The sequence below is a fragment of the Dipodomys spectabilis genome, unplaced genomic scaffold, assembly GCF_019054845.1.
Source record: "Dipodomys spectabilis isolate Male_0828 unplaced genomic scaffold, ASM1905484v1 ptg000233l, whole genome shotgun sequence".
Classification (NCBI taxonomy): domain Eukaryota; kingdom Metazoa; phylum Chordata; class Mammalia; order Rodentia; family Heteromyidae; genus Dipodomys; species Dipodomys spectabilis.
The window spans coordinates 2,093,359-2,119,343 of NW_024870910.1; the positions used below are offsets into that span (position 1 = coordinate 2,093,359).

The window sequence follows — 25,985 nt, forward strand, 5'->3', positions numbered from 1 at the left end:
TCCCCCTCTACCCCCACATCTGTCCCTTAGGAACTGAGCCTAGATGTGGAGGTCTGGCACTGGGCTGTGGTCTGCAGCCTTGTTTTCTGGCCATTAGTGAGCTTGTCTCTTCCTGAGAGAGGACCTGTTCCCTGATGGCCTTTTCTGATGCCTTGTGACCGTGAGCCCCTGGAGTTCTGCCGTGGAAGCTGGCTGTACGGCAGGGAGATGCAAAGCGTGTGCTGGCTTTGCTTCCTGGTGTGGGGCAAGGCTTTCCTGTGACAGTTTAGGTACATTTCCTCATGTTTACATCTCTGAGGAGACAGAGGGTTTGAGAGCTTTCTGGAACCTTCTGTCTTTTTAGGAACTCTTTGTATGCTTCAAGTCTATTAAATTATCCTTCAGACTTCTCATCTACAGATTGAATTTTCTCGGGTCTTTTGGTCTTTTCTTAGAGCCCAGTCGCTCCAACCAATTTTCTAGCCATTTAGTCACTTTGCTCTTCTGGATGTGTTCCAGTTTCTCCATGTCCTTGTTGAAATGTGAAACTCAATGAGAACACGGTACAGTCTGACCAAGTAGAGTAAGTGGTACAAGCATAAGAAACAGTTCTTGAGGGACAGATGGGTAGAAAAAATGGAAAAACCTCCACCTTTTTCAAATTGGCATTGATCTCTGAGGTGAGGATTTTCAGGAATTACAAGACTCATAAAACTATTCCATTTGAAATCTACTTGATTAAAACATTAATCTTAAAAATTAATGAAACTTTAATAGTATTGAAAAAGTTAAGAATAATACTAGTGTGTAGTGAAAAAAAAATCTTGGTAAATGACTTGTAATCCTTGTACCTTAGTCCAAGTATTTCCAAGTAGATATTTCCAAATGTGTGTCCAACAGGTACTACTTCAAAAATCAAATACTACCTTAGAATTCCCTGCTGTCCTCCATTCTTTAACTTGTTCTATGGTGGTATTACCCATTAGCCACCCAAGTAAGCGATCTCATCGCTGTCCCTCCCCCTTCCTTCTCTGCAGCCTCTCCATTGCTACCACCAGCACTGTAGCTTAGAGCCACTGGGTTGCTTTGTGTCATGGGATTATTATAAGCTGTGACTTCAGTAAGGTGGGACTTCCATGTAGGGCCCATGACTTGTCAGCTGCCTATGTGATTGTGAAAAAGTCAAGTCATCTCTGTGGGCTTGCTTGTTTGTGGAAAATAAGCAGTGCTCTGGGCTTGGTAGGGCATGCCTACCGAGCCATCCTGGCACCAGGATTTTAAGGCAGGAGGATCGTGAGATTGAAACCAGCCTGGAGTACACAGTGACTTCAGGGCCAGCTAGCTAAACCCCGTCTACAAGAACAAAGGAAAAGGAGCAGAGATTTCATGAGACATGCCCAGGCGATGTGACATGTTCTCCCCAACTCTCCAAGACTTGGCAGTGGCCAAGAGCCCCTCTCTGTCCAGGGTATGAGTATGATGATCAGTTCACTGCTGATTTTAAAAACACTGACCCCTTTTAATCTGCAGAATGGTGTTGTAATCACTTAGTTTGTACACTTAGTTTGACTCTCCCTGTCCATGCCCCATTGTTATCTCCAAACCATCCCTCTGCTAGGGGGGGGGAAAAAAATCCATGTACCCCAGGAAAAGTCCATCTTTCTTTTTTTCCAAGACTTGGGCTGAAGGAACTTCCCTTAGCACCCCTTGTCTCTTGTGTCTTCCCTCCTCCTCTCTCTGCATCCTTTGGTGGTTCACTTTCTTCTACCTGTTGACATGCTGATTCCTGCATCTCGCAGAACCTTCAGGCGTGAGGACCTGAATCTCCAGTGTCCAGCCTCGTCTTTCATCTATTGTATAAATGGTGGGAACAAGGGCTGTGACAAGTTCTGTAGTTTCAAATGTTTGTGGGAAATTCAGAGCAGAATTGGCAAGGGATGGTGTGTGCATGCATGCGCACGCTTGGGTCTATGTGTATACATTGTGGAACTATCTTGAGACAGATAAAGGTCAATGAGGTGTGAACACTCTAGAGCTGAGTCTCTGTCCTTTTTATTTCAGCAAATGTATGCATTTCCACTGAGTCATTTAGTGGCATTCAAAGATTATTTTCCTTCAGTCTATCATTTGAGCTATCAGAATAGCCTGCACTTTAAAAAATGAGTTCCTATTCAGTCTGTACTTACTTAACCTTCCCTCATATAACTGTTGGTTTAGTGTGTTTCTGATACCATTTACTTAGTAAAGGAATTTTCAGGGATTTTTGTTGTTGCTGTTGTTGTTGTTTGCATAGTTCCAACCAAAAAGGAGTTGGAAGTGGAGCTTAGCTCAGTGGTCAAGTACTAGCCTTGAGCAAAAAAAGAAAAACACACAAAAACGGGAGAGCATAAATCCCTGAGTACAAGCCCTAGTACACACACACACACACACACACACACGCACGCACGCACGCACGCACGCACGCACGCACGCATTGTTAAGCATAGCACATAGCAAATGGTTCTTCCAATGACATCGTATCGGTTTCCCCTTCCTCCTGCAGCCACCTATGAAAATTTCATGCACCTGATCATTGCTCTGCCCGTGGCCATCGTCCTGATCGTGGGGGGTCTGGTGATCATGCTGTACGTCTTCCACAGAAAGAGGTGAGGGTCTCAGCCAGGTGCAGGTAACTTTGGTGGCCAGGTGGTTTTATAATTTGAACTTGAGCAAAGGTTATCTTTTGGAGACAATGTACAGATTGGAAAACCTGATTTCCAGTCCAGTGTCCTTCACGGGAATCAGACTGTTCTGTGGTGGGATGTCTTCTCCACTCCACCCCACCCCACACCACACACGCACTGAGTGCCCATCTTCACCTCACTGGTAGTTCGGGCACATACCGAGACTTTGGCTTATAGAGAACTTTTCCAAGTGTGCTAGCTAAGTCCTCCTCATCAAGTAAGCCTTGTAATTTCCAATGAAGCCAAGAAACAAATGGTTCTGTGCTCTCCTGAGCTCAGTGAATGTTGTCTTCAAATGTCTGCTGGCCTAGTAGGAACCAAGTTGAGAGGGTAAATGGGAAAACTCACTACCAGTCTACCCTCTGTACTGTCCCTCAGGATAGTTTATGAGGCAGAACAGATAAAATGGATATAGCAAAAATGTAAGAATTAAGCCAGGTGCCAGTGGCTCACTCCTGTAATCCCAGCTACCTAGGAGGCTGAGATCTGAATGAGGATCTTAGTTGAAAGCCAGCCTAGGCAAGAAAGTTTATGAGATTCTTATCTCCAATTAGCCCCCCCCCCAAAAAAAAAACTAGAAGTGAAGCTGTGGCTCAGTTGGTAGAGCACCAGCTTTGAGCTAAAAAGCCAAATGAGTGTGCAAGGCCTTGAGTTCAAGTCCCAAGACCAGCCCAAAGAGGGGGGAAGACAGAGACAGAATATGAAAGTATTTCTAGAAATATATAGAGATGAAGTCTTTTAATTTGAAATTCTTCTTTTTCTTTTTCTTTTTTTTTAAACAGGAATAACAGTAGGCTGGGCAACGGAGTGCTCTATGCCTCTGTGAACCCAGAGTACTTCAGTGCAGCAGATGGTAAGGGTGCCAGCCAAGGTCACTGTCAAGGTCATGGAGGGTTGCTCTTTGGGGAAGCCATTTGCATGATTTTGAGAGACCTTTGGCCCGGGCTGTATCTTTGATAACCTGTCTTTGTGTTCCGGGAATTATCCTAGAATTCTCCCAAGATTTAAGAGAACCCATACCTAACCACCCACAGTTTTACCAAAATCCATAGCATGTGGGGAACAAGCCAGACCACAGTCCTCCTGATCTTTTCTTTTGTGGGTTTTAGGAAATGCCATCTCATCTTCTCCAGCCTGCAGTGTCCCCTTCCCGCCACCCCTCCCCAAGGCTACATGGGGTGGGCCCCAGTGTTTATTCCTAGACCTGTTTCAATCCTGTTTCTTCTTCTCCAGTGTACATTCCTGATGAGTGGGAGGTAGCCCGGGAGAAGATCACCATGAACCGGGAGCTTGGGCAAGGGTCCTTTGGGATGGTCTATGAAGGCGTGGCTAAGGGTGTGGTTAAAGATGAGCCTGAAACCAGAGTGGCCATTAAGACGGTGAATGAGGCAGCCAGCATGCGGGAAAGGATTGAGTTTCTCAATGAGGCCTCAGTGATGAAGGAGTTCAATTGTCACCACGTGGTAAGAGAAGGTCTTCAGAAAGCCAGAGTCCTGTAGAGATTCCCTCATGTGTTCCCCTTCCCCCTCCTCCTTCCCCCACGGCCCAGCCTGTGGGGATTGATGTCTTGCCCTCTGCCTTCTAGATAGCTACCCTGTTGCCAACTCCCCTACTTAGCCCTGGACCCAGCCACCAGACCCCAGCACCACACTGCAAAGCAATGTCCAACTTTCTCGTTTTTGACTTTTCCCAGGTGCGGTTGCTGGGCGTGGTGTCCCAGGGCCAGCCAACGCTGGTCATCATGGAACTGATGACCCGGGGCGATCTCAAAAGTTACCTCAGGTCTCTGAGGCCGGAAACAGAGGTCAGTCTTCACTTTTCACCATATGACCTCACCTGTTCTGTTCTGTTTTCCTTTACCACCTGTGGGGGTGGGGGGGAGGGAGGAGACAATACGTTGTATCTTTAAATCGCTTCACTCTTTGGACGTTGAGTGTTTGTGAACACTCTCTGCTGTCAAGGATTTCCCAAGTGCAGGCAGACCTAGATCTTCCTGACAGGGGCTTGGGGTTCTGGAGTACTCCATCCTCTCTGGCATCTCATAGTCCCTGGCCAGGCCAGGCTAGCGCCTACCCCATAAGTAGTTTGGACAGTTTGGTGTTCGGCTGGCTAGATCCTTCACTGTACTCCTGGGAAGTTGCAGGAGTGATTTCCTGCCACACAGACTTTCCCAGCCCTGCCAAGGGGCTGTGCCTTCACAACCAGGAGGCAAGTTTTCTCATATTCTCCATCCACAGATCAAGCAGGATCCTGTGTTTTTGAATAATAGTCACCTCAACCTGTAAAAACTTCTAATTCAAATCTTGCTCAAGTCCTGTGCGAGTTCCCACCAGTCCTTGTGGGACCCCAGTTCTCTCCTGTCATACCACAAGCCAGCTTCTTAACACGTGGAAGACTGGCTTTTATACATCATGAACTCTTAAGTCAGGAGGTACATGAGAAAGAATGCCAAAAGCAGCTGCTTTGCATTGGGCCACCTTGCTAGGTCTCAAGTCTCCTGAGACCCTGACTTTGCTACTCACGGGGGTAGAGTTCATCTATCTGCCTGCGTTCCCTAGAAAGAGTTAGTCCCTCTGACCCCTTTTATGTTTCTCTTGTCATTCTGTTGAACTTCTTCTTTTCTTCTTTTAACCTACAACTTAATCATCTCCCAAGTGACAGTCCCTTCCCTTTAGCTCCAAGCACAAATGACCTCATTTATTTATAACACATGGTGTTTGGGGTTTTGTGAGAGCCCCAAGGGTCTGAGCCAGGTAATTGACAAGTCAGTCTCCTAGCCTCTGCTCCCAGCCTTGGTCCCTAGGACCCCTGCATGACATTGCCTTTTCCTGCCTGGTCCTCTCTAATCCACAAGCTGGCAGGAAGGTGACCCGAGGTGTGGCCAAATGAACCGCCTGCCTCATCTGTGGCACTTTGGAAAAGCAGGTTGTGCTCACTCCTTTGTCCCCAATCTAGGCACAGAATAAGAACTCAAGTCTTAGCGGTGGTCTTACCTGGAGTCCTCAGCTAGCCAATCCAGGTTTCTGGGTCTCAGTTTCCTCACTGTATAATAGAAGAAGGTTTTGAAGTGTTCGCTCAAGTCCTTTTCAGATCTGAAATCCTCCTCTGAATTTGTCAGATTATGGGGGTGGGGGGGGGTTGGCGGTACTGGGGCTTGAACTCAGAAGAACTGCCCATTGGCTTTTTCTCTCAAAGCTGGGGGTGCTCTACCACTTGAGTCACTTCTAGCTTTTACTAGTTGATTTTTAGATTAGACTATTATGGACCCTCAGATTTCAGCTTCCTGAGTGGCTAGGATTATAGGTGTGAGCCACTAGCGCCCACCAACTTAGGGGTCATTTTTAAATTCAAAGCCAGTATGTTGCTATCTTCTGAAAAAGGGCTACTTGTCCATGTCACTGATCACACATTTACCTTTGAAGTGAGTTTAGGGCTGATCCTCTGTTGCCCTCATGTCCACAGAAAGCAATAATCCAAGACGAAGATGGTGATCTTTGGTAGCTTTGTACATTAGAAGAAAGCAGGTGGGGAAGGAGAAGATGAAATCATTCTTAGGGCGCCTCCCTGGGAAGTAAAGCAGGCATGGTCCATTTGGGGCACACGCTTGCCTGTTCTGTGGGACCTCCATCACATGTCTTCTCCCTTTTCCTCAACTTTGATTATGGAAATCAAAGGAAAAATACCAGCTGATTGTAATCTTAATGAGAATCCTTCACATCCAAAAAAAAAAAAAACTATTACTTGCTTCATGTTCAGTGATTCTCAGAAAATGCCAGTTCCAACTGGTGCTCATTGGTGCTTTCTTGAGAGGCCTGTACGTTTGCTCAGCGGTTGAGCACAGGGCCAACCACCAAGCGGACACTGTGGGCTCCAAAAATAATAGGTTCCTTCAGAGCGAATCCTGGTTTCTGAGCAGAAGCACCTGTGACGCTCTCAGATTGAACAAAGATGGATTTGCAAAGCCCCCTTCAGGAACTGAAAGCACACAATCAAATCTTTTTCCCCCCTAAGTATTCACACGAATTTTTCTTTTTCGTCTGCAGCAGAAGAACGTAGTCCTGGAACCTCCCAGTCTGAGCAAGATGATCCAGATGGCTGGCGAGATTGCCGACGGCATGGCATACCTCAACGCCAACAAGTTTGTCCACAGAGACCTCGCGGCCCGCAATTGCATGGTGGCCGAGGATTTCACAGTCAAAATCGGAGGTGCGTCCTTCGCTTTCCGGTCCCAGACAAGAACTAAATTTGCAGGTGGTTTTAGGAATCTGGTGGCAGTTAGCCTGCCCCGGGGGAGTTTGCCCAATGTATTCCTAAAGTGCCAGAACCTCCTCTTGAGTACAAAGATGTACGGCCGAGTTCTAGTTGCTCGTCATCCTGCCCGGTCTGGCTCTCTTCCTGTGAGCGTGTTGACACGGTGGTCCAGGAAGTGTCCACGGCCCCTGAGGTCACTCAGAGCACTGGCTCCCGTGATAATCAGGACAGTGTCCTCAGATGAGAATAACAGCCATGGTCCAATCTTCCTGCAAATTCTCTAGGTTCTAGGGCGTGTTGTCTCCCGTGGGCAGCCATAAAGAGTGAAGGAGCCATGACAAAGACGTGGCAGTCCCTCAGAGGATGGAAGATCTCTGCTTAGGCATTTCACACCCGAGGCTGGTCAGCCTCCATGCTTTTGACCCCTTTGTCATTGTACTTTTATGATCTTAGCTGACTGGCCCTCCCATTGCCACCCCTCCTACTGTTACACCAAAAAAAAAAGGGTTGAGTTGGATTTCTGATCACTAGCTGACAACTCCTTTCAGCCTTTCAGTGTGGGGTTTTGCTTTGGTCTTTTCATCCATCTGACAAAAACACAGAGCATCAGGGGAGCTCAGGTCACCACCTGCTTGGACTACGACCTATATCTTCCGACTAGAATAGGAGGATAGTTCAGGAAACGACCAAACTTTCAGCCTGAGAAAGTAAGTGCAGAGACACCTTAGCAGGCAAGGAAACCTATTTACAGTTAAGCTCTTTGTCTAGCTCTTGAATCACGTGTTCTACGTTAGCAATGCTTTTTTTTTTTCCCCCTTCTTTTCCTTTTTCTAGAGCAGAGGTTCACTGCATTCATTTTGCATGGCTTCAGAGGGGCTAGAGGGGCTCAGGATCCCCCAGAGAGGCCCTGGGCTAGGGTGTCAGGCATTTTCACATGTAGGGTCCTGTGATGCCCAGCTTGACCGAGCAGCTCTCAGAGAAGTAGAGATATCCCACAAGACTGTTCCGGGATATCCTGGGGAAAAGCCACTCCCCTTATTGGGGGAGCTTCCTTAGTACTCTTTCTGCTTTCCTGTAGAGGACTGAGATTTGCCATCCAACCATGTGACATATTTATAGTGACCCTTTCTTTATCATGGCAGGTTTTTCTTTCAAGAGTTCAGGATTTTTTTTTCTTTTGTGTTTAAGATGAGAGGTGTTTGTTTGTTTTTTCCCCCCTCTAATTTTGTCTTTCCCATCATGCGCAGGTAGAGGGAGGCTCTCTCCTTTACTTGTTGCTGGATTAAGTCAGATCTGATCTTAGCACTTCACGTTGATTTTTTTTTTTTTTTTTTTTTTTTGGTCAGGGTTGGTTAGTGTTTTCCCAGTTACAAATGCAACACATGACAAATCACCTCCCCAGAAGGAGTTGCTTGGCCTTTCGTATTGGACAAGAGTGACTTACGTTGGTCAATGTCCACGAAACTGTCTTTTGCGAGTTTGCTTTGCTTTTTGTAGCCTTTCCTCTCGGTGGCAGGCATTAGAGATGGGCAGAATAGAGCAGTCCTTTTCTCCTGCGACTGAGAATGAGGAGTCCATGGGAGTAAAGGTCACATGATTGAATGGAAAGTCAGAATCTGACTGGCAACAAATAATTTGGGATTATAAAGCAAGCCTGCCATCAGACATAATTATATGACATCTCCTGCTGTCCTGGAAAATTGAGGAAGTTTTTAGAAACAATTGGGTATATTATGTTGAAAAACAGTGCTGGGTAATTGCTTCAGGAGCCTAGTAAACAGCATCTCTTGCGTGTCTCACTGTGTTCTTCGATTGGCTGGTTAGCCTGAGTGATTTCCCCCTTACTAAACTTGGAGCCTTTTTCTTTGGCCATAAGCCCACACTGCCAAGAAGACAAGTGTACTTTCTCCCATTTAGGCAACATGTCACCGATCCTTGGTCTGTGGGGGGTATAGTTTTCTTGATAAATTAAGGAACTCCATAATTTGTAAATGGCCCATCCTTTTCAATGTAAGAAGAGAGTTAACGTCTTAAGTGAACCAGACCAAATGACGGTGTTCAAACCCGGAGCTTTCTTGGTAGTCACTTGTCATGGGCCTAATCTCCCCCTTACAGTCTGTCCCTCGTAAGTTGCAAACCTTTCTTTGGGCCTCCCGAGAGTGGAGTGGACTGGCTGTGTCTGACCTTGAACGTGGAGAGAGCCAGGCCCTGGTGTCTCTGCTTCTTCCCACGGGCTGCTTCCCCCCTCCCCCCCCCCCACCGTGTAACCACCCCTTCTCCACACCCTCCAGATTTTGGTATGACTCGAGATATCTACGAGACAGACTACTACCGGAAAGGAGGCAAGGGCCTGCTGCCCGTGCGCTGGATGTCCCCGGAGTCACTTAAGGACGGCGTCTTCACCACCCATTCGGATGTCTGGTAGGAGAAGCATTGACGCGAGGCTGGCCGGGTCCCTCTGGCCTCTGTGTGTGCCATAGCTCAAAGTCCTAGGGTTTTCTTTTCTTCTGGGTCTCCGTTGGTTCCCCCCTAATTTCCATCCTGAGCTCAATGCTGGGTGGGCCGCACACCTTCGTCTTGGAGGTGCTCCTGCTGTTGGTGGGGGGGCAGCTAAAGAGAGAAGGGCACGGTGGGAACTCCCAAACATTTTCATCCATTTGTAGCAGCTTTCAATTACGTTCCCAGAAGTTAGAGCCATGCTTCTCCCCTGCCTGCCTTCCCCCTCTCTTCCTCTTTCTCAGTAGATAGCTACTGTGCTGATGCACCTGTCTCCCCTAGCTGCACCTTCAGAGTGGAGCCGCTTCTGTATTTTATTTGATTATTTGTTAACTTGCAGTCGTTGCTCAGAGATTGCAGTTGCGCATATCAGTTTATGAGCACCGTGCATCTGGGGCAATGTCACCCCTCGCATTGTTTCCCCCCATCTCCCCCAACCCCACCCATCCGTTCAAGTCGCTTGCGTCCGTTTGCACACATGTACGTGGAAAAGCATGGCTGTATTTGTCCACCCTTTCTCTCTCCATTCATCCACCCCTCCCCCTTGAGCTTTACCTTCCTCTGACAAAATGTGTTTGGGCTAGTACTCATTTTGCTAAACTGTGTGGGTTGGTTGCTGGAAGGAGCTGTGCCATTGGGATCTTCCCCCTTTAAAGCTTGTGACTCTTTCATATTTTCCTCCTGGTCTCATCTGCGGCTTGCCCTCTCTCTGGAGGCACCCATCCCTGTGGACCCACGAGTGGTTTTGGAAAACCAGATGTCTCCTTTAGTAGCAGTGCGAATGTCCTGTGGTGAAAGGACACTGGCCAGGGGCTAGGAAGATTTCCCTGCAGCATTGTTTACCACTGTTCCTTGGAAACACTGTAGAGAGGCCGTCAGGTTCTGAAATACAACTGAGCTTCTTGGCAGGCAAGAGACCTGGCACATCCACCTTCTAGAATTTCAGCAAGTGTCTTGGCTTTCCTCTCGGGAGATCCCGTTGCTGTTATGTTACGGAAATGGTAGTTGTTTACTCCCAACTGTGGATGACCGCAGAGAGGAACTATTTCAGTAGTGACCGACATCATTTTTAAACTTCATGAACCCTGTGTCATCAACAGTTCTGAGTCTCATTTGGAGGACAGGTGCAAATTGGAAATAGCATGGATATAGGACCCAGCAGAGCCCCATTGCTTCTTGAACCTCCGAGATGAGATCTGTTGGGCAGTGAGCCTGTCCAAGATGGTTACCTCTTTTCTGTCAAATCAACAAAGTGGATGCACCGCTTCTGAGAGCGGAGGGGCAGAAGGCACACCTGGGTGTTCTCTTTCATGGGTTCGCTCTAGGCTTCGTGCTTCAGGAAGCTTTGAGGTCAGTTTGCAGGATGGGAGCGTAGGCAGGGTGGGCAGATGAAACCAGAGCTGTTAACTTCTCACCGAATGACTCTACCCAGATTCTGGTTAGCAGCCGTCACCAGCAGCAGCAGCAAAAGGACCACGTGGTGCTCCATGCTGATCCCTGCCCTTGAACTACATAACTGCTGTGAACCAACAAGAGAAAAACAGGCACCAAGGAGAGCAGGCCTCTGGGATTCATTCCATCAAATGGCCAGGCTCTGACAGTGCTGCAGTATTTTTGTTTTCTCAACCCAGCCTTTGAGGATACAGCGGGGGTGGGGGCGGGGGAGAGGCCAGGATGTTGGGTTATGTGGGTTTCTCAGCTGCCTGAGTTCTGCTCCCCACCCCCACCCCGCCACACACACACACACACACACACACACACACAGAAGAATATGGGGCATGTTTAGAATGTATTTTGTAGCACAGGACAGTCATTCTTAAACGAAGTCTGAAGAACTGAGTTTGACTTGGTAGGAAGTTCCAGAATCAGAGGGTTGGGGAAAGCATCTCTGAGACTAGGCCCAGCCCTGAATCCTGTCCACAGCACTTTTCACAGCTGGCACTCGAGCGGCAAGTGGCCAGGCTGTGTTGGCGCCCAGGCCAGGATGGGGGCCACCAGACTTGAGGGAGGAGCGTGGGGCTCCAGTCATCCTCTGTGTGACTCCCTGTGGGCTCTCTCCTGCCCTCCAGTCTCCTCTGTCATCTAAGACTTTGTTACAGGGTTTTATAAATCATGGCAGCTTCTCCTTCAGCTCCTATTTCCCCTCACATGGCCCATCTGGCTTAGAGGACATGACACTCCCCTGGGCCTGGAGGAAGATGGGTCCAAAGGACTGCAGATGGGGACATAAAGCCTGGTTGTATTCCCTGCCCAAGAATATGCATCACTCCCCACCCGGCCTTTCTTTCTTGGCTTACTGAGCTTGCTAGGGATGGAGGGCTACGTCTACAGGCTCTGTAGTGAATTATGAAGGTAGCTGGACAGGACAGGGCAGCCTGGTGCTAGAGTTGGGAACTGGGCACCCGTGGTTCACACCTCTAATCCTAACACTTAGGAGGCTGAGATCGAAAGATCATGGTTTGAAGCCAGCCTGAGCAGAAAAATCCCTGAGGCTCTTACCTCCAATTTTAAAGTGAAAAGCTAGAAGTAGAGTTGTGGCTCAAGAATGCCAGCCTTGAATGGAAATAGGCAAGTGAGAACAAAAGGCCTTGAATTTAAACCCCAGAACTGGCACAGAATGAAAAAAAGAGGGGGGGGGGGAAGGAAGGTAAAGAGCAAGAAGTTGCTAGAACCCTCTAGAAAGGATGCAGCAGACCCATAGCAGAAGGGACCAGATCTCTGGACACACCTTAGCCTCTGTTGGCATTAGGACTGAGGAGACCAGGTTACCCCAGGTAGGGCTGCTCCAGAGGAATGAGGCGTTGGCTGCAGGGAGGACAGGAAATGAAGAGGGTAAGAGGGTGCAGGACAGAGTTCAGCTGGAGGCACGCTGACTTTGTGGATAGCTAAGTGACAAAGCTGGAGGAGAGCTGCCGGGGCTGCAAGGGCCAGTGTGGGAACCACCCAGCAAGAGTTAGATGCCTACAAGCCAGCAACACAGGCCAGAGAGGGCACATGGGGCAGGAGAAGAGGGCCAGACCAGGCTGGAGTCAGGAAACATGGAAGTCTGATCATTGTGAGCCCTGGCCATGTTTTGGATGCGGGTGGATGCCAAGGTGTGCCACAGATAGGACTGGGAAGGTTTTAGAAGGCAGGGTTTCCACCAGTGAAGACAACAGAAAACCGCTTCCGTTGGCCCTCAGATGTTTCAAGCTGTGCTCTGGCCTTCAGGTCTGGCTTTTCTCAGTCTCTTGCACAACATGAAGATGATGTCTTTAATCCCCGGCAGTTAGAAAAGGACCTCAGTGTGGTCAAGTCTCCTGATTGCTAAGATTCTATTTATGTCTGACATCAGCTTTGAGTACCAATATGCACAGAAACCTTTTGTTCATAGGAAGGACTTAACCCAGCAGACCAATCATTCTGAGTCAGAGACAGAGACCTCTGCCCTTGCCCCCATCTGGCGTGCAAGGCCAGGATTCGCAGAGCTCAGGATGGAAAATTACCCCGCCAGAGCCTCTTCCTTCAGGCTTGGCCAGTCCCACTCAGGTTCCACCAGCAGGCCTCGTGGACAGCCTGCTTTATTCCACTGACAGCATGATGGCAAATAGGATTTGTCAAGGGTAAAGATGTGCACGTTCACTTGGCAGATGATAACATTCCTCGTGAGCCAGTAGCTCTATGAATTGTCTGTGTGTGTGTAATGCACCTGCTGTGGTTTGCTCTTCTGAACTAATGGGCCAAACTGCCTTGGTGGCAGGGCTGCCCATGGCTCTCCCAGCTGAGTATATTTCTCAGCCAGACTCTGTGCAGAAGGGTTTTCGGGTATAACATACTCCATAAACCTGCACATCCCACCCCAGTACCTCTACCTGTGACAGAGCTCCCCCTTTCCCTCCCCCCTGGCCAGCAGGTCTTGAGTTCTGTGGTCTCTTCTCCTTGGCTCAAAGCAAGATCCCTCTAAAAACTTCATGTAAAGGCCCAGGTTCCAGTCCCATACCTATCAAATCAGAGCCTACACAGAGGGTCCAGATGGGGCATTATGGGATATAGGTCTCCTAACTCTTGGCTTGGAGTGCCTCCGAGGAACCTGAGATACTGGATCGCCCCAAATCTATGGCCAGGCTAGAACGTTGTGGTCTGCACGCATCACCCTGCGAGATGAATACGTGGTTGGGACTGGAAATGTGTGTGGTGAACATCAAGTGCTTCTAAACCAAGAAGGAAGGAAGGAAGGAAGGAAGGAAGGAAGGAAGGAAGGAAGGAAGGAAGGACGGACAGACGTCCTGCTAGTGTCCTTCCATGGCACTCATGCTTCTCTTCTCCTGCAGGTCCTTCGGGGTGGTCCTCTGGGAGATTGCCACACTGGCTGAGCAGCCGTACCAAGGCTTGTCCAACGAGCAAGTCCTTCGCTTCGTCATGGAAGGCGGGCTTCTAGACAAGCCAGACAACTGCCCTGACATGCTGTATGTATTCCCTGCGCCCTTTTCCCCACTCCTTGGATCTTTATCCCTCAAATGACTATACCCCTGGGTCACATGACCTAAAACTTAGGAAGTACAGGAGTCATTCTCTCTGGTCCTGTGGGTATAGCCACCATCAGGAAAGGATTACAAGAGGAATTCTTTATCCTCACAGAAGGCCAGAGTTGTTGTACACAAGCACCTTAATTCCTTAGTCCTTCAGTTTTCGTTTTGTTTTTGTGCCAGACCTGGAGCTTGAACTTGGAGGCCTTAGCACTATCCTTGAACTTTTTTTTTTTTTTTTTGCTCAACGTTAGCACTCTATCATTTGAGCCACAGTTCCACTCCTGGCTTTTTTGGCAGTTAATTAGAGGTAGGAGTATCACAAACTTTCCTGCCCAGACTGGTTTTGAACGGTGATCCTCAGATCTCAGCCTCCTGAGTAGCTAGGATGACTATCATGAGCCACCAGCACCCAGCTTCATCGTTTTGTTTGGATTCATGGTTTTCCCTGGGATTTCTCGGGCCCAGGGTCTGTGAAATATGTGACCAAAGCAATCCCGGATCAACAGAGTAACAGAGAGTAAGAATGCAACACATAAGCCAAATTCAAGAGGGGGAGGGGGTTACCCAGAGAAGCTGGCAGGGGAGGGGGGAGAAGGTACCCTGAGGCTAGCCTCCCCCCTCCCCCCACTTGCAGTGTCTTCTCCACCTCGAGCAGGGCAGCTCCTGTATTCGTGCCAGCCCATTACAAGGCTGGGCAGTGACGCCCACTGAATTTGCACAGTGGCACACAGTACAGGAATAGAGTTGGCCTACTGGGATCAGCAGTGGCTTGCCGGCTCACAAGTAGTTCCAGAGCCTCCCTCAGGTGTATGAGTTTTGTTCCTGTGGTTTGGGGTTGGCCGTAGGAGCGGTATTGCCTTTGTATTTTTTTTCCCCCTCAAACTTTGGTAAACAGTTGTCCCTGAGAAGCGCATGGGCCTCTTGAGTTTTTGGATCCACCTCCAGACAAGCAGAGTTTTCATAGGAATTTAATCTGCCTGGGAAGCAGCCACCTGCCATGGGAAAGGCTGTGCACTTCCTGTTCCCAGGGCAGCGAGGAGGAAGTTGACACGTAGAGGTCACTCCTGGACCTGAAATGTTTCATTCAGGAGACATTTCTGCTTCACCATCCAGAACAGCCCCACCCCCACCCCCACCCTTGGCAAATCTGCCTCCTTTCCAAGAACAGAACAGCGTGAGGGAGAGGCAAGCTGGTTTCATGGAAAGGGGAGTCTGTGGCGGCCTTCTTACGTGTTCTTCAAGAGGGGCTCACAGATAGGAAAGGAAGGGAATAGGGGAGTCTTTAAGCCCTCTGGAGTTGCATGAAACCTGCTGGGGCTCATGCAAAGAGACAGTGCTGGGTTATGTGCTTTGAGGGGAATGGGCCTCCTTGGCAGCACGGTAACCACGGGGGGGGGGGGGGGGGAGAGGGTTTCAGCTCAGGCTCAGGAAGACCCCTTGGCTACTCTACAGTGTCTGTATGGACAGCAGGTGTCCTGAGGACTAGCCAGGAACCCCCCCCCCCAAATCTTGTCAGTGTTGCGGTATGATCCAGCTTTAGAAGAAGGATGTCGTCATCTGAACCCCAGGGTGTTTAGATCTGCGAATCTCAGTGCCTCCACTCAGTTGAAATTGATTGAGCAACTACCACAAGACTGCATTTTGGATTGTGGGTCTCTGCTGCACCCACATTTAAATGAATGAGGCAGCCAGTCCTCAGCTCTCTTTCATACCCAGGTCTGTCTGTGCGCTTAGCCTGCAAAGGCCATTGAACCCTCTGGGTGCACACTAGCTGCTAAGTCACCAAAAATGAGGGCAGGCTTAGTTCTGGGTCTCATGAAACCTGGAGACCTGGATGAATCTGGCTTTAGTACAGCAGGATAAAGGCTAGGACAGTGGTGTGAGCTTCACCATCAACACCCAGGGGACACTGGGTGCCACTCAGGAGGCTGAGTGAAGCCAGCCCAAGCAGGTGAATTCATGAGATTCTCATTTCCATGTAACCACCTAAAAATCGGAAGTAGAGATGTGGTTCATGTAGTGGAATGCCAGCTTTGAGCAAAAAAAAGCTAAGGGACAGCTTCCAAGCCCTGAGTTCAAGCCTTAGGAGACACACACACACACACACACACACACACACACACACACACACACACACACACACACACACACACACACACACACACACACACACACACACACACACACACACACACACACACACACACACACACACACACACACACACACACACACACACACACACACACCTGTGCGATCACCAGGGCTGGCCAGCGTGTTTTGTTTTGTTTAAATGCCTTTTTTAAAGGAAGGATTTTTATCAGCTCATAAATCCTTCTAGAATCTATTGGAGAGTTCTCTTGTGTTAAAGAGTGTAAACAAGGTCTGGGATTCCACAGTGTAAAAAAGACTTCCTTTTATGGGCAGTGCTGGACAGGCCAGGGCTGGAGCGATTTCAAAGAGTCATCACATGGTTTGTTTGTGCTGATGTTACCACATCACTGCCCGGCCGGTGGCACCTTCTCAGCCCCCCGGCCACAGGGCACAGAGCCAGATGCATCTCGTGTTCTTGGCTCCGCCGAACTTCTATTCAGGGATAAGTTAGTTGGTTTGCCAGAGAGGAAATCGCAGCCCAGCCATAGAGATGAGTTCCACGTGTTTAGGGCCTCGCACCGGGGTGGTGTGGGGCCGGGGGAGGGGGTGGGGTCTTTTCTTGGGAAATGCTGGGAGTATGGGAACTCTGGCGTGTTTGCACCTGACCAGAGCACAGGACACCACACTAGCTGCCAGTTTGTAAACCAAACCTTCCCGGGACATCTGATGGCCCCAGTGCATGGCGGAGGGGGAGGCCGTCTTCTTCCAGGCTTGTTGGCTTCCTGCTTCTGGTCTCCACTGAGACTTGACGAGGCGAGGCTTGAACTCCCAGGGTCAGAGCTCTGCCTATGGATAGTGTCCAGCAAGCAGGGGCCTGTGTTCTTTCTGTCTGTCGCCCCATAGTCCTCTTCCTTCAGACCTCCCGGAGGGTACCCCTGAACCCCGAGGCAGCTTAGAAATGGCATCATTGGAGAAGCTGTAGCTCTTCTTCAGCCTTATTAGTGGGAAATGGAGCTTTCCTGTTTTCTGATTCTGGTTGAGGTTGAGTCAGTACCTTTAAGAGATACTTCTGGCAGAAAGCCAGAGTGTTTGTGTGTATGTGTGTGTGTGTGTGTGTGTGTGTGTAAGAGAGAGAGAGAGATTTGTTTTTTATGCCAATACTCAGGCTTGAACTCAGGGTCTAGGAGTTATTCCTTAGGCTGAAGGCTAGCACTCTACCACTTGAGTCACAGCTCCACTTCGAACTTTCTGGTGATTAGTGGAAGATAAGAATCCCATGGACTTTCCTGCTCCATACTGGCTTCAACCTGGGATCTAAGCAGCTAAGATTACAGGCATGAGCCATTGGCACCCAGCTTCATTTCTTACCCCTGCCACCATTGATCAGATCCCCAGGGGACGGTGTGAAGGCAGTCAGCCTTCTCAGGAGATGAGAATTGGGGTTTTTGTACCTTGGTTGTGCCTGGGTTCTGTGCTGATGAGAGCCACCCAGGTGGGTAGGGTGATGGTAGAACCATTCCAGGCCTCTCACTTAACCTATATGGGATAGGGAAGCACAGAAAGAAGCCCTTAGGGCTAGCTACTTGGCCATGGGGCCCCCTCTCAGACCGGTCCATCCACCCTCTGCCCTTCCCTCCTCAGGTTCGAGCTGATGCGAATGTGCTGGCAGTACAACCCCAAGATGCGGCCCTCCTTCCTGGAGATCATCGGCAGCATCAAGGACGAGATGGAGCCGGGCTTCCGCGAGGTCTCCTTCTACTACAGCGAGGAGAACAAGCCCCCCGAATCCGAGGAGCTGGACCTGGAGCCCGAGAACATGGAGAGCGTGCCCCTGGACCCCTCGGCCTCCTCCTCCTCCCTGCCTCTGCCCGACAGACACTCAGGACACAAGGCCGAGAATGGCCCGGGCCCTGGAGTGCTGGTTCTGCGAGCCAGCTTCGACGAGAGACAGCCGTATGCGCACATGAACGGCGGCCGCGCCAACGAGCGCCCGCTGCCGCTGCCCCAGTCGTCCACCTGCTGATGCTCGGAGCTGCTGACAGTAACGTGGGCGCAGGGGCGGGCCGGGAGAGCGGGGCCCACCATGGAGTCACAAGCCTTCTGCACCTCAGTGGATCTTCAGAGCAACCATGGCTACCCAACGGGGGACAGCTTCTCCGCAGTAAACGCATTTGGGGTGTTCCTTTTTCAATATGCAAGCAGCCTTTTTATTTCCCTCCCCAAACACTCCTGGGCAAGGGCCTCTACACACCTGAATGATAACAATAGCAACACAGCCACTCTGCCTCTCTCTCTCTCCTCTCTCTCTCTCTTTCTCTCTCTCCTTTTTCTGCTTCATAATGGAAAAAACAAACAACAAACCTCTGCAGCAAGCCCAACCAAGAAGTGTCCCCCCTCCTCCCCCCCGTGTCCACACTCCCCGCACCCACCCGCCCAACACCGTATATGTCTTTACACAAACATAGAACACGCACACACACGCACATAGAGAATGACATTTTTTTTTTTTAACTATCTTTAGCCTTTTCGTAGGGCCTTCCAAAAACTGTTAAAGGGTCATTGTTCATCCATGGTTGTTAGCCATTTTTATGCTGCCAAATTTTTGCCAAAATCCTGGATTTGTGTTTCCTCCCCTCCCCCCGCCGTGGCCACGCCGCTCTGAGGCACGGGGGTGGGTGCATCCAGCAGGTCCTTGTTCACCTCCGGTTTAAGGGATGGGTGGGTGATGGGCCCCATGACCCCCCTCCTCCGACCCCCCACATCCACTCAGCTCTCCTTGAAGATGACAACCAGGCTGTTACGGGGCTGATGAGAAAACGGGGGTCTCTTCTATGGACATTGTGCCATTCTCTTCCCCAGCCTCCTCCCTACTGACCTCCACCACCCCACCCCAAGGGACACAGACGGGCCGGGGTTGCAGGCGGGCATTCAGACACACAGTAGCGGGAAGAATAGCAGGCGACAGATTCAAGCATTCTAAGCTCTGTGACTAGGACTTCCTCACGGTCTTACAGTTCTATGTTAGACCAGGAAAACATTTGCATACACGTCGTCTTTAATGTCACTTTTATAACTTTTTTATGATTCAGATATTCATCTATATGTCTGTACAGAAAAAAAGCTGCTATTTTTTTTTTTTTTGGTTATTGTTCTTTATCTTTGTGGATTTAATCTATGAAAAGTTACAGGTCTCCTTTTTCTTCTCTTCTGCTCACTCCAAGAAAACTTCTTAATGCTTTGTACTAGAGTGTGTGATTTCTGCCTCCCCCTCTCCCCCTTTTGCTCTTCTCCCAGCAATGGATACTTCTGGACCATAATTTGCCATTAACTCTTTGATGCCTGGTGATTTTTTTTTTTGTTGTTGTTGTTTGTTTTTATCTTTTTGTGGATTTTTTTTTCTCTTTTTATTTTGGTTTTTCTTTTTTTTGGAGGTTGTTTTTTTTAATGTAAATACATCTCTCCCTTTCCTGCTGTCCCCAGTCCCATTTGTTGTATTCTAACCTGTAGGTTCTGTGGACACAAGGTTAGGGCATGAGGCAGGGGGGGCTGGGGTGAAGGCCACAGGACCTCGTTCCCCTCTGTGGTCAGGTGCCCCTTCTGTCCCAGACCAGACGTGATACAAACTCAGGTCAGAAAACAAAACAGAATAGCTCACATGTCCTTGTTGGGCGTTTGTACGCCTCATTGTCTCATCTGTCACTTTCCCTTGCTGCTCTTTGGTGGTAACATGCATCTATCTGTATTTAGAGAGAGAGAGATTCTTGGGTACAACAGCAGTGTTCAACTGCAGACACTTAGGCATTTGGAATGCTGATTTTTTTTTTGATCATTTTTATTTCATGACTATTTAATCCTTCCATCCCCTGAAACACCTGTACAGCAAGCAGAATGTGGCTTGGCCATCTTCATCGGACCTACCTGTGCCTTACAGCCACAGCAGGCCGGTGGGGGGGGAGGGTGCTACGCACAGGGTCTGCCAGCCTGAGTGTGAACAGGGCAGTGCTAGCTGCACAGCAGCCCCGGATCCCTTCATTCTCTCCTAGGAGATGGGAGCCTGGCCTTGGCTGGCCTTCCTTGGCTGGGAATCTCAGTCCTGGGGTGCAGGAAGGACAGAGTCTTGCTCGATTACATTTTGTTTTTCACAGCACAAGCATCGCTTCTGGGATGAAATGTTTAAAAAAAAAAAATGAGTGAGGACAAAGCTCAAAGATGATGACTGCTAGTCGTGGCTGGAGATTAAACCCAGAAAAGCAAAGGTGCCAAGCTTTTCTGCTTGTGAGTAGATTCAGCCTCAGCTTTCTTACTAGCCTCAGTCAGTGTTTCCCCTTAAAAAAAAAAAAGAAAAGAAAACGCTAAATAAGAACATATTATGAGTAGTTTTCTTTTAATTTATTTTGTGATACCAGTAGAGAATCCCCCATTATGAATTTAAAGGCAAAGGTTAGAATGTGTGTGCGTGTGTGTGCGTGTGTGTGTGTGTGTGTGTGTGTGTGTGTGTGTGTGTGTGTGTGCAGGACAGGATAGTTTTGGGGGTGTTTTGGTTGTTGCTTTTCAAACATTTATCTACCTCACTCTTATTTTTTTATATGTGTATATAGGGAAAAAAAGAAAAAAAAAAACAAGAAACCATCTCACACTTCACCTGACAATAGGCCATTGATACTGCTAACCTCATTCATACCACAGACCACACACACACACACACACACACACACACACACACACAGGTGACACAGGGAGAGGTCAGGCTGCATTCCAGGGTCCAAACAACACTAACTCACTTCTGCACCTATTTCCAATGGCTTGCCTTTGCTTTTCTGCTTTGAGCTAGTTCTTTTCCTCTCCCCCTCCCCAACCTGGTGTCCTCGGTGATAGCACGGTCTTAGGATTTCCCTCGCTCCTTCACTCAGCAGCCTCTATGACCGCTGGGTGTGGGGGGAGGGGGAGGGGTGGTGCACCAGAACATAGAGTGGGGGTCACCTGTCGCCTCTACCTCTGGAACCACTGCTTTAGACAGATTGAATGGCCAATACATTTGGTCTCTGAGAGAGCAGGTGTTCCTAGAGTTTGAGGGCCAGAAGAGGCCCACACGTAAGTCTTGTCTGGAAGGAGCCCCACATGTGTATTATGTCAGGGACATCCGGGTGGCTCCCCTAGCTTCCTGTGCTGAGACAGACCCAGGCAAGGCCAATCAACAGTCAGAGACCTTGATCCACCTACACCCTACTCAGGAGCACAGAGGCTCTCTCGGGACGACGGCCAGTGGCATCCCCAGACAGTGGCACGTGACCCATCTTACCCACACTGCCTCGTCCCCTAGGGGTAAACAAGGACGGGCCAAACCTGAGGGCCGGCTAGGCCAGAGGTCAGTGCCCAGCCTTCCTCCAGGGCTGGGCCTCCATCGCCCTGTTACCCTGCTGCTTAGAGGAGTGGGTGAGAGACTGTGGTCACAGGCCTTTGAGGATGGTAGCATGGCAACTTGGTAGGCGGTTCTTCCTCGAGTATTGGTGAGCACTAGACAGCTCAGTCCTCAAGAGTTCAGCTCGGGAGCCTCCGTCCTCCTGAAAGAATGCTAGCCGCCTCCTTCTAGTCTGTGGGATCTTCAGGTCACCGAGACACGTCCTATCTGATCAGGGTTTCTTTCTTGAGCACTGTACGTGACCCCTTTGGAATCATGGCCTCTCCTCCCTTTGCACAAACCTACCGCTTTCCACAACTGGATTTCTACAGGTCATTCAGCTGGTGATAGGGTTTTGTTTCAGCTGTCCAAGTTGTTGTCTTTTTTTCTTTTTGGTTTTGTCTCGATGTGTGTTTTCCTATAGGGTAGCTTTTAAGTGGAGAGAAAATACCTGCCAGTAGTGTCCCTCCTAAAAGCCTCCGAGGCACTTCAATCAAAAGCGGAAATTGTGCTGGTGGGATGGTGCAGTCCCTTTTACTGACCAACTCACCCACCTCCATGATAACCAAGGCATCATTCACATCCCCACATTGTATGCTGCTTTTTTTCCCACCTCTTCTTGGTTTTTCTCTTCTGTTTGCTGAGTTGTGGCTTCTTCCGTGCGCTCTCCTTTTCTGGCAACAGCTCACGTTGCTTGACGTTCACGTGAACCACTGAGACACATGAGTTGATGTGGGCATGAAGGCAGTCCCCCACACAGCCCTTCCCAGAGGCAGCCGGAGCGGGTGTGTTCCTGACACAGCGGAACTCGAGCCCACCCCCCACATGTCCCTGAAGGGAATGCCATGGCATTGGATATACCCAGTCTGAATGGACTCCCAGGAGCACAGAACACCGTGTGCGTTCATGGCTGTGGCCAGCCTCTCCCCTCAACCTGTTTGGAGACTCAGAACACCATTGGTACCTTTTGATGATAGAAAGCATGGCTTCGTCAGACAGAAAGGTGGTGATGGTGAAACCATACCAGACGGCAAAATGTACAATAGGAGGAAGCTATGCGTCCTGCTTGTGTGTCTGATGCCAAACTCAAGGCCAGTCTGACCTACGGAAGCCTCTGGGTTTTTCCTTCTCAGCCGCCCGTCTCTGTGGGCAGGTGGCCGACGTCCCCCTGAATTTAGGTGGGTGAGAAGGTAGCAGCATTCACCACAGGCCCTCACCTGACACTAACCGGGGGCTCCCAGATTGGCCAGAGCATGCCGAAGGCAACTCCTTTCCACAACACGAACACACCCTTCGTGCGGCTGGCGCTGTCCAGGACATAGCCCATTCCAGCAACTGCGTTCACAGTTCGGGGCTTGTTCTTCTGTTATTGTTACCTTCATGTAACATGGGTGTCAGCTTTTTATTTTTTTTTCCTCTGGGCTAAGCAGCATTGGGAAACCCAGACCCAAGATCCACTCCTTGAGAGCGAGCGAGCGATGATGGTCACTCTCCTAGTGGCAACAAAATGAGAGCTTGGAAGAGAGGCCATGGTTGAGATTGGACATCTGTTGTCAGAGACGCTGAAGATCCTAGCCTTGGACTGGGCCAGAGGGTTTCATGTTTGGCCACCATCTTGGATGGCTAGTGAGTCATGTAAAGAAAATGAAGATTCCTTATTGATGGTACCAGGAGCCATGTGAACCAGGAATCGTGGCATGAAGAGAAGCATTACGGGAAGACGGGGTGGCAGGGAGGGTGGGAGGGGGTCACTGGGATTGGAGGAAATGTACTCCACGCTTTGGACGTGATCATTTCTGAAGGTTATCGGATCACATGAAGGCTCAGCAGCCATCATGGGTATTTGGTTTCAACCTAACCTCTCGCTCTGGAAACTTCACACGGAGTTGTCGTGACGTTGTTCAAGAACACAAGACTGGGTCACACTCACCAACTGAGTTTGTCAGTTCTGGGGCATGACGTTAAGGTTTTGTTTTTATTTTGTTTCCTCAAGAACATAATTAATCATTTGTATGTCTGAGTTTATGTGTCCTCATCTTTCCGGTAAACATTTTTTTTTTAATTAGTCATTCATTAGTATTTCCAATAGGGCTCTTAAGTCCAGTAGATTACGGGTAGTCAGTTGACGAAGATCTGGTTTACAAGAACTAATTAAATGTTTCATTGCATTTGTTTTTGTAAGAACATAGAATAATTTTATAAAATATTTGTAGTTTATAATTGCCGAAAATAATTTAAAGACACTTTTTTTTCCCTCTGTGTGCAAGTGTGTGTTTGTGATCCATTTTGTTATTTTCTTTTAGGACACCTGTTTACTAGCGAGCTTTACAATATGCCAAAAATAAACACAAAACAAAACAAAAAAACAAAAAAAAAGACTCCCCCCCCCCCAGGACCCAAGATGTGGTTCACCCTCTTTTACCACCCCGCCCCCTGCCATGCTTTGTTACCCTAGTTTATAACAAAAGGAATGATGACAACTTCAAAAATAGTTCTGTATTTTCAGTATCTTGGTCTTCTAGAACCTTCTGGTTGGGAAGTTCTTTTTTTTCCCAGTCATTTCCTTTTGGAGTGTAGCAACTTTCAACAAATAGAAGGAACAACCTCACTGAAGGTAGCAGAGGTGTGGTCGCCTAGCAGGGGACCGCACTGTTGGCATCTGGCTTGATTATGATCCTTGTTCTACAATGCCATGGAGATGGAAGGACTTCAGGGTCCAGTGGATGGTTTTACAATGACCACCCAGAACATTCTAGGACACATAGGCCATCCATTTAAAGATCTCCTATCGTGTGACTGCCCTATTCTAACAAGGAAGAGACCTTATTTACTTTTTATTTAAGGCACAACACTGAGGGTATATGATTATTCTTTCCAATACAGAACAAATTTCCTTTTAATAAAAAACCAATTTACAACATAATTCACTTTTTTATTTTTTAAGTTTAATCTTGTGCCCTTGGGCTCCCATGGCGATGGGCTGTGGGCTGTGGGCTATGTCTGTACACCTCCACAGGATACTTCTTATTGGAAACATCTGGAACTTTTTTGGGAGATTGGGGGAGGCCTCAAGGCTGGTACTCTACCGCTTCCAAGAATCTGGAACTTTTTGCAGTCCATATGAGAATGGCCCAGAAACTCTGTGATTCTGGTTTGGAACGTTCTCATCTGGACATTTGGCATTGTGTAGAGAGAGCCAAGGTGGCTAATGCCCGGCGAGCCCTCCGGTCTGCTTCCTACTCCAGTGAGGTTGGGAGGAAAGTTTTGCCAGAGTTTGTCTACCTCTGGGATTAAAAAAAAAAATTAAAAAAGAAAAAATCAAGCTAGGATGTGCGATGGAACAGATGCATCGCATATAATTCATTTTCTGAGTTTTCTTGTTTTAAAAAAAGGTTTTTTTAAAAAAAAAAAGTTAAAAAAGAAAAAAAAGAAAAAGGTAATAACATGGCCAATTTGTTACATAAAATGACTTTTCTGTGTATAAATTATTCCTAAAAAATTCTGTTTATATTAAAAAAATCAGTAGATAAAAAAATTTTCAAAATGTTTTTTTGTATATTCTGTTGTAAGAATGTATTCCTGTTACTGCGATATACTCTGGGTTCTTTACATTAAGAAGAAGAAGAAAAAACTTTTGTCTATTTTGAATGGCTGGAGCTAAGGTGATTTTAGTTTCTCTTACTCTGCTTTTTCTAGTTAGTTCAAGTACTACATGGTTTAAGTTAAATAAATGAATTCTGTATGCACTTTGGTCTCCCGTTCTGTCTCCTTTTCTTCCCTGGAATCTTCGGACTCTGCTTCTGTGGCAGAGTCCGGCCTCTGCACATGTGTCACTTAGAAGCACCGTCTGTGCCTGCCAAGGCCCAATCTGAACTGCTGACAGCTGGGGCTCTGGCAGGCAAATGCTGGGGAGACTCGGGGAGCTCATCTCCCTCTTAAATCAACTTGAATGTATGATGTACAGAGTCTGGTGCTTCTATTTTGACTGACTGCCTACCCCTCCTCCCCATACCTTCAGGTGACAAAACTCAGGCCCAGCAGGTGTGTGATCTATATGACTCTAGTCCAGGGTCTATGTAATTGTGACTCCGGGTCCTTACTGGTACTTCCTTGGCTAACATGCAGGGTGCCAGGAAGAACCAGAAATGCTGCACACAGGATGTGGTCGTTTTGGGTGTTCCAGTGGGTTAGTCCCTGTCTAGCCAGTGATCCACGATCCTTGTCCGGCTCCCAGAAATCAATCATCTACACATCAGCATCTTTATCCCGAGGATCGGGGAAATGGGTTATGGGAGGAAAAGAAAACGAGCTACGCATGTTCTAGAATGAGACGGAAGATGTCTTAGAGGAGGCCAGGAGGACCACACTGGCCGTCTCACTCAACATCGACCGAGGGAACTTCTACTCCAATGATCAGGGCCGCCAGATGAAGTGCTAATTAGCAAGCTGTAAGCAGTAGACATAAATCAGAGGCCAAGGTTACTGACGTCCTGCAGAGTCTCACAGGTAGGTAGTGTGCCAACAGAAGGCCTTTTT

The 25,985-nt window shown here is 48.6% G+C and overlaps 1 protein-coding gene across 2 annotated transcripts in view; it reads left to right on the forward strand.

Moving 5' to 3' along the window:
- Positions 1-25,195, forward strand: part of Igf1r (insulin like growth factor 1 receptor) — a 227,585-nt gene extending 202,390 nt beyond the window's left edge. For both annotated transcript variants that reach the window (XM_042698578.1, XM_042698579.1), the window contains exons 14-21: positions 2,522-2,624; positions 3,485-3,555; positions 3,936-4,165; positions 4,396-4,506; positions 6,746-6,908; positions 9,245-9,374; positions 13,760-13,894; positions 17,693-25,195. In XM_042698578.1, the coding sequence (XP_042554512.1) occupies positions 2,522-2,624; positions 3,485-3,555; positions 3,936-4,165; positions 4,396-4,506; positions 6,746-6,908; positions 9,245-9,374; positions 13,760-13,894; positions 17,693-18,074 (1,325 nt within the window). In that variant the 3' untranslated portion in view covers positions 18,075-25,195. The remainder of the gene's footprint in view (positions 1-2,521; positions 2,625-3,484; positions 3,556-3,935; positions 4,166-4,395; positions 4,507-6,745; positions 6,909-9,244; positions 9,375-13,759; positions 13,895-17,692) is intronic.
- Positions 25,196-25,985: the final 790 nt, after the last annotated feature.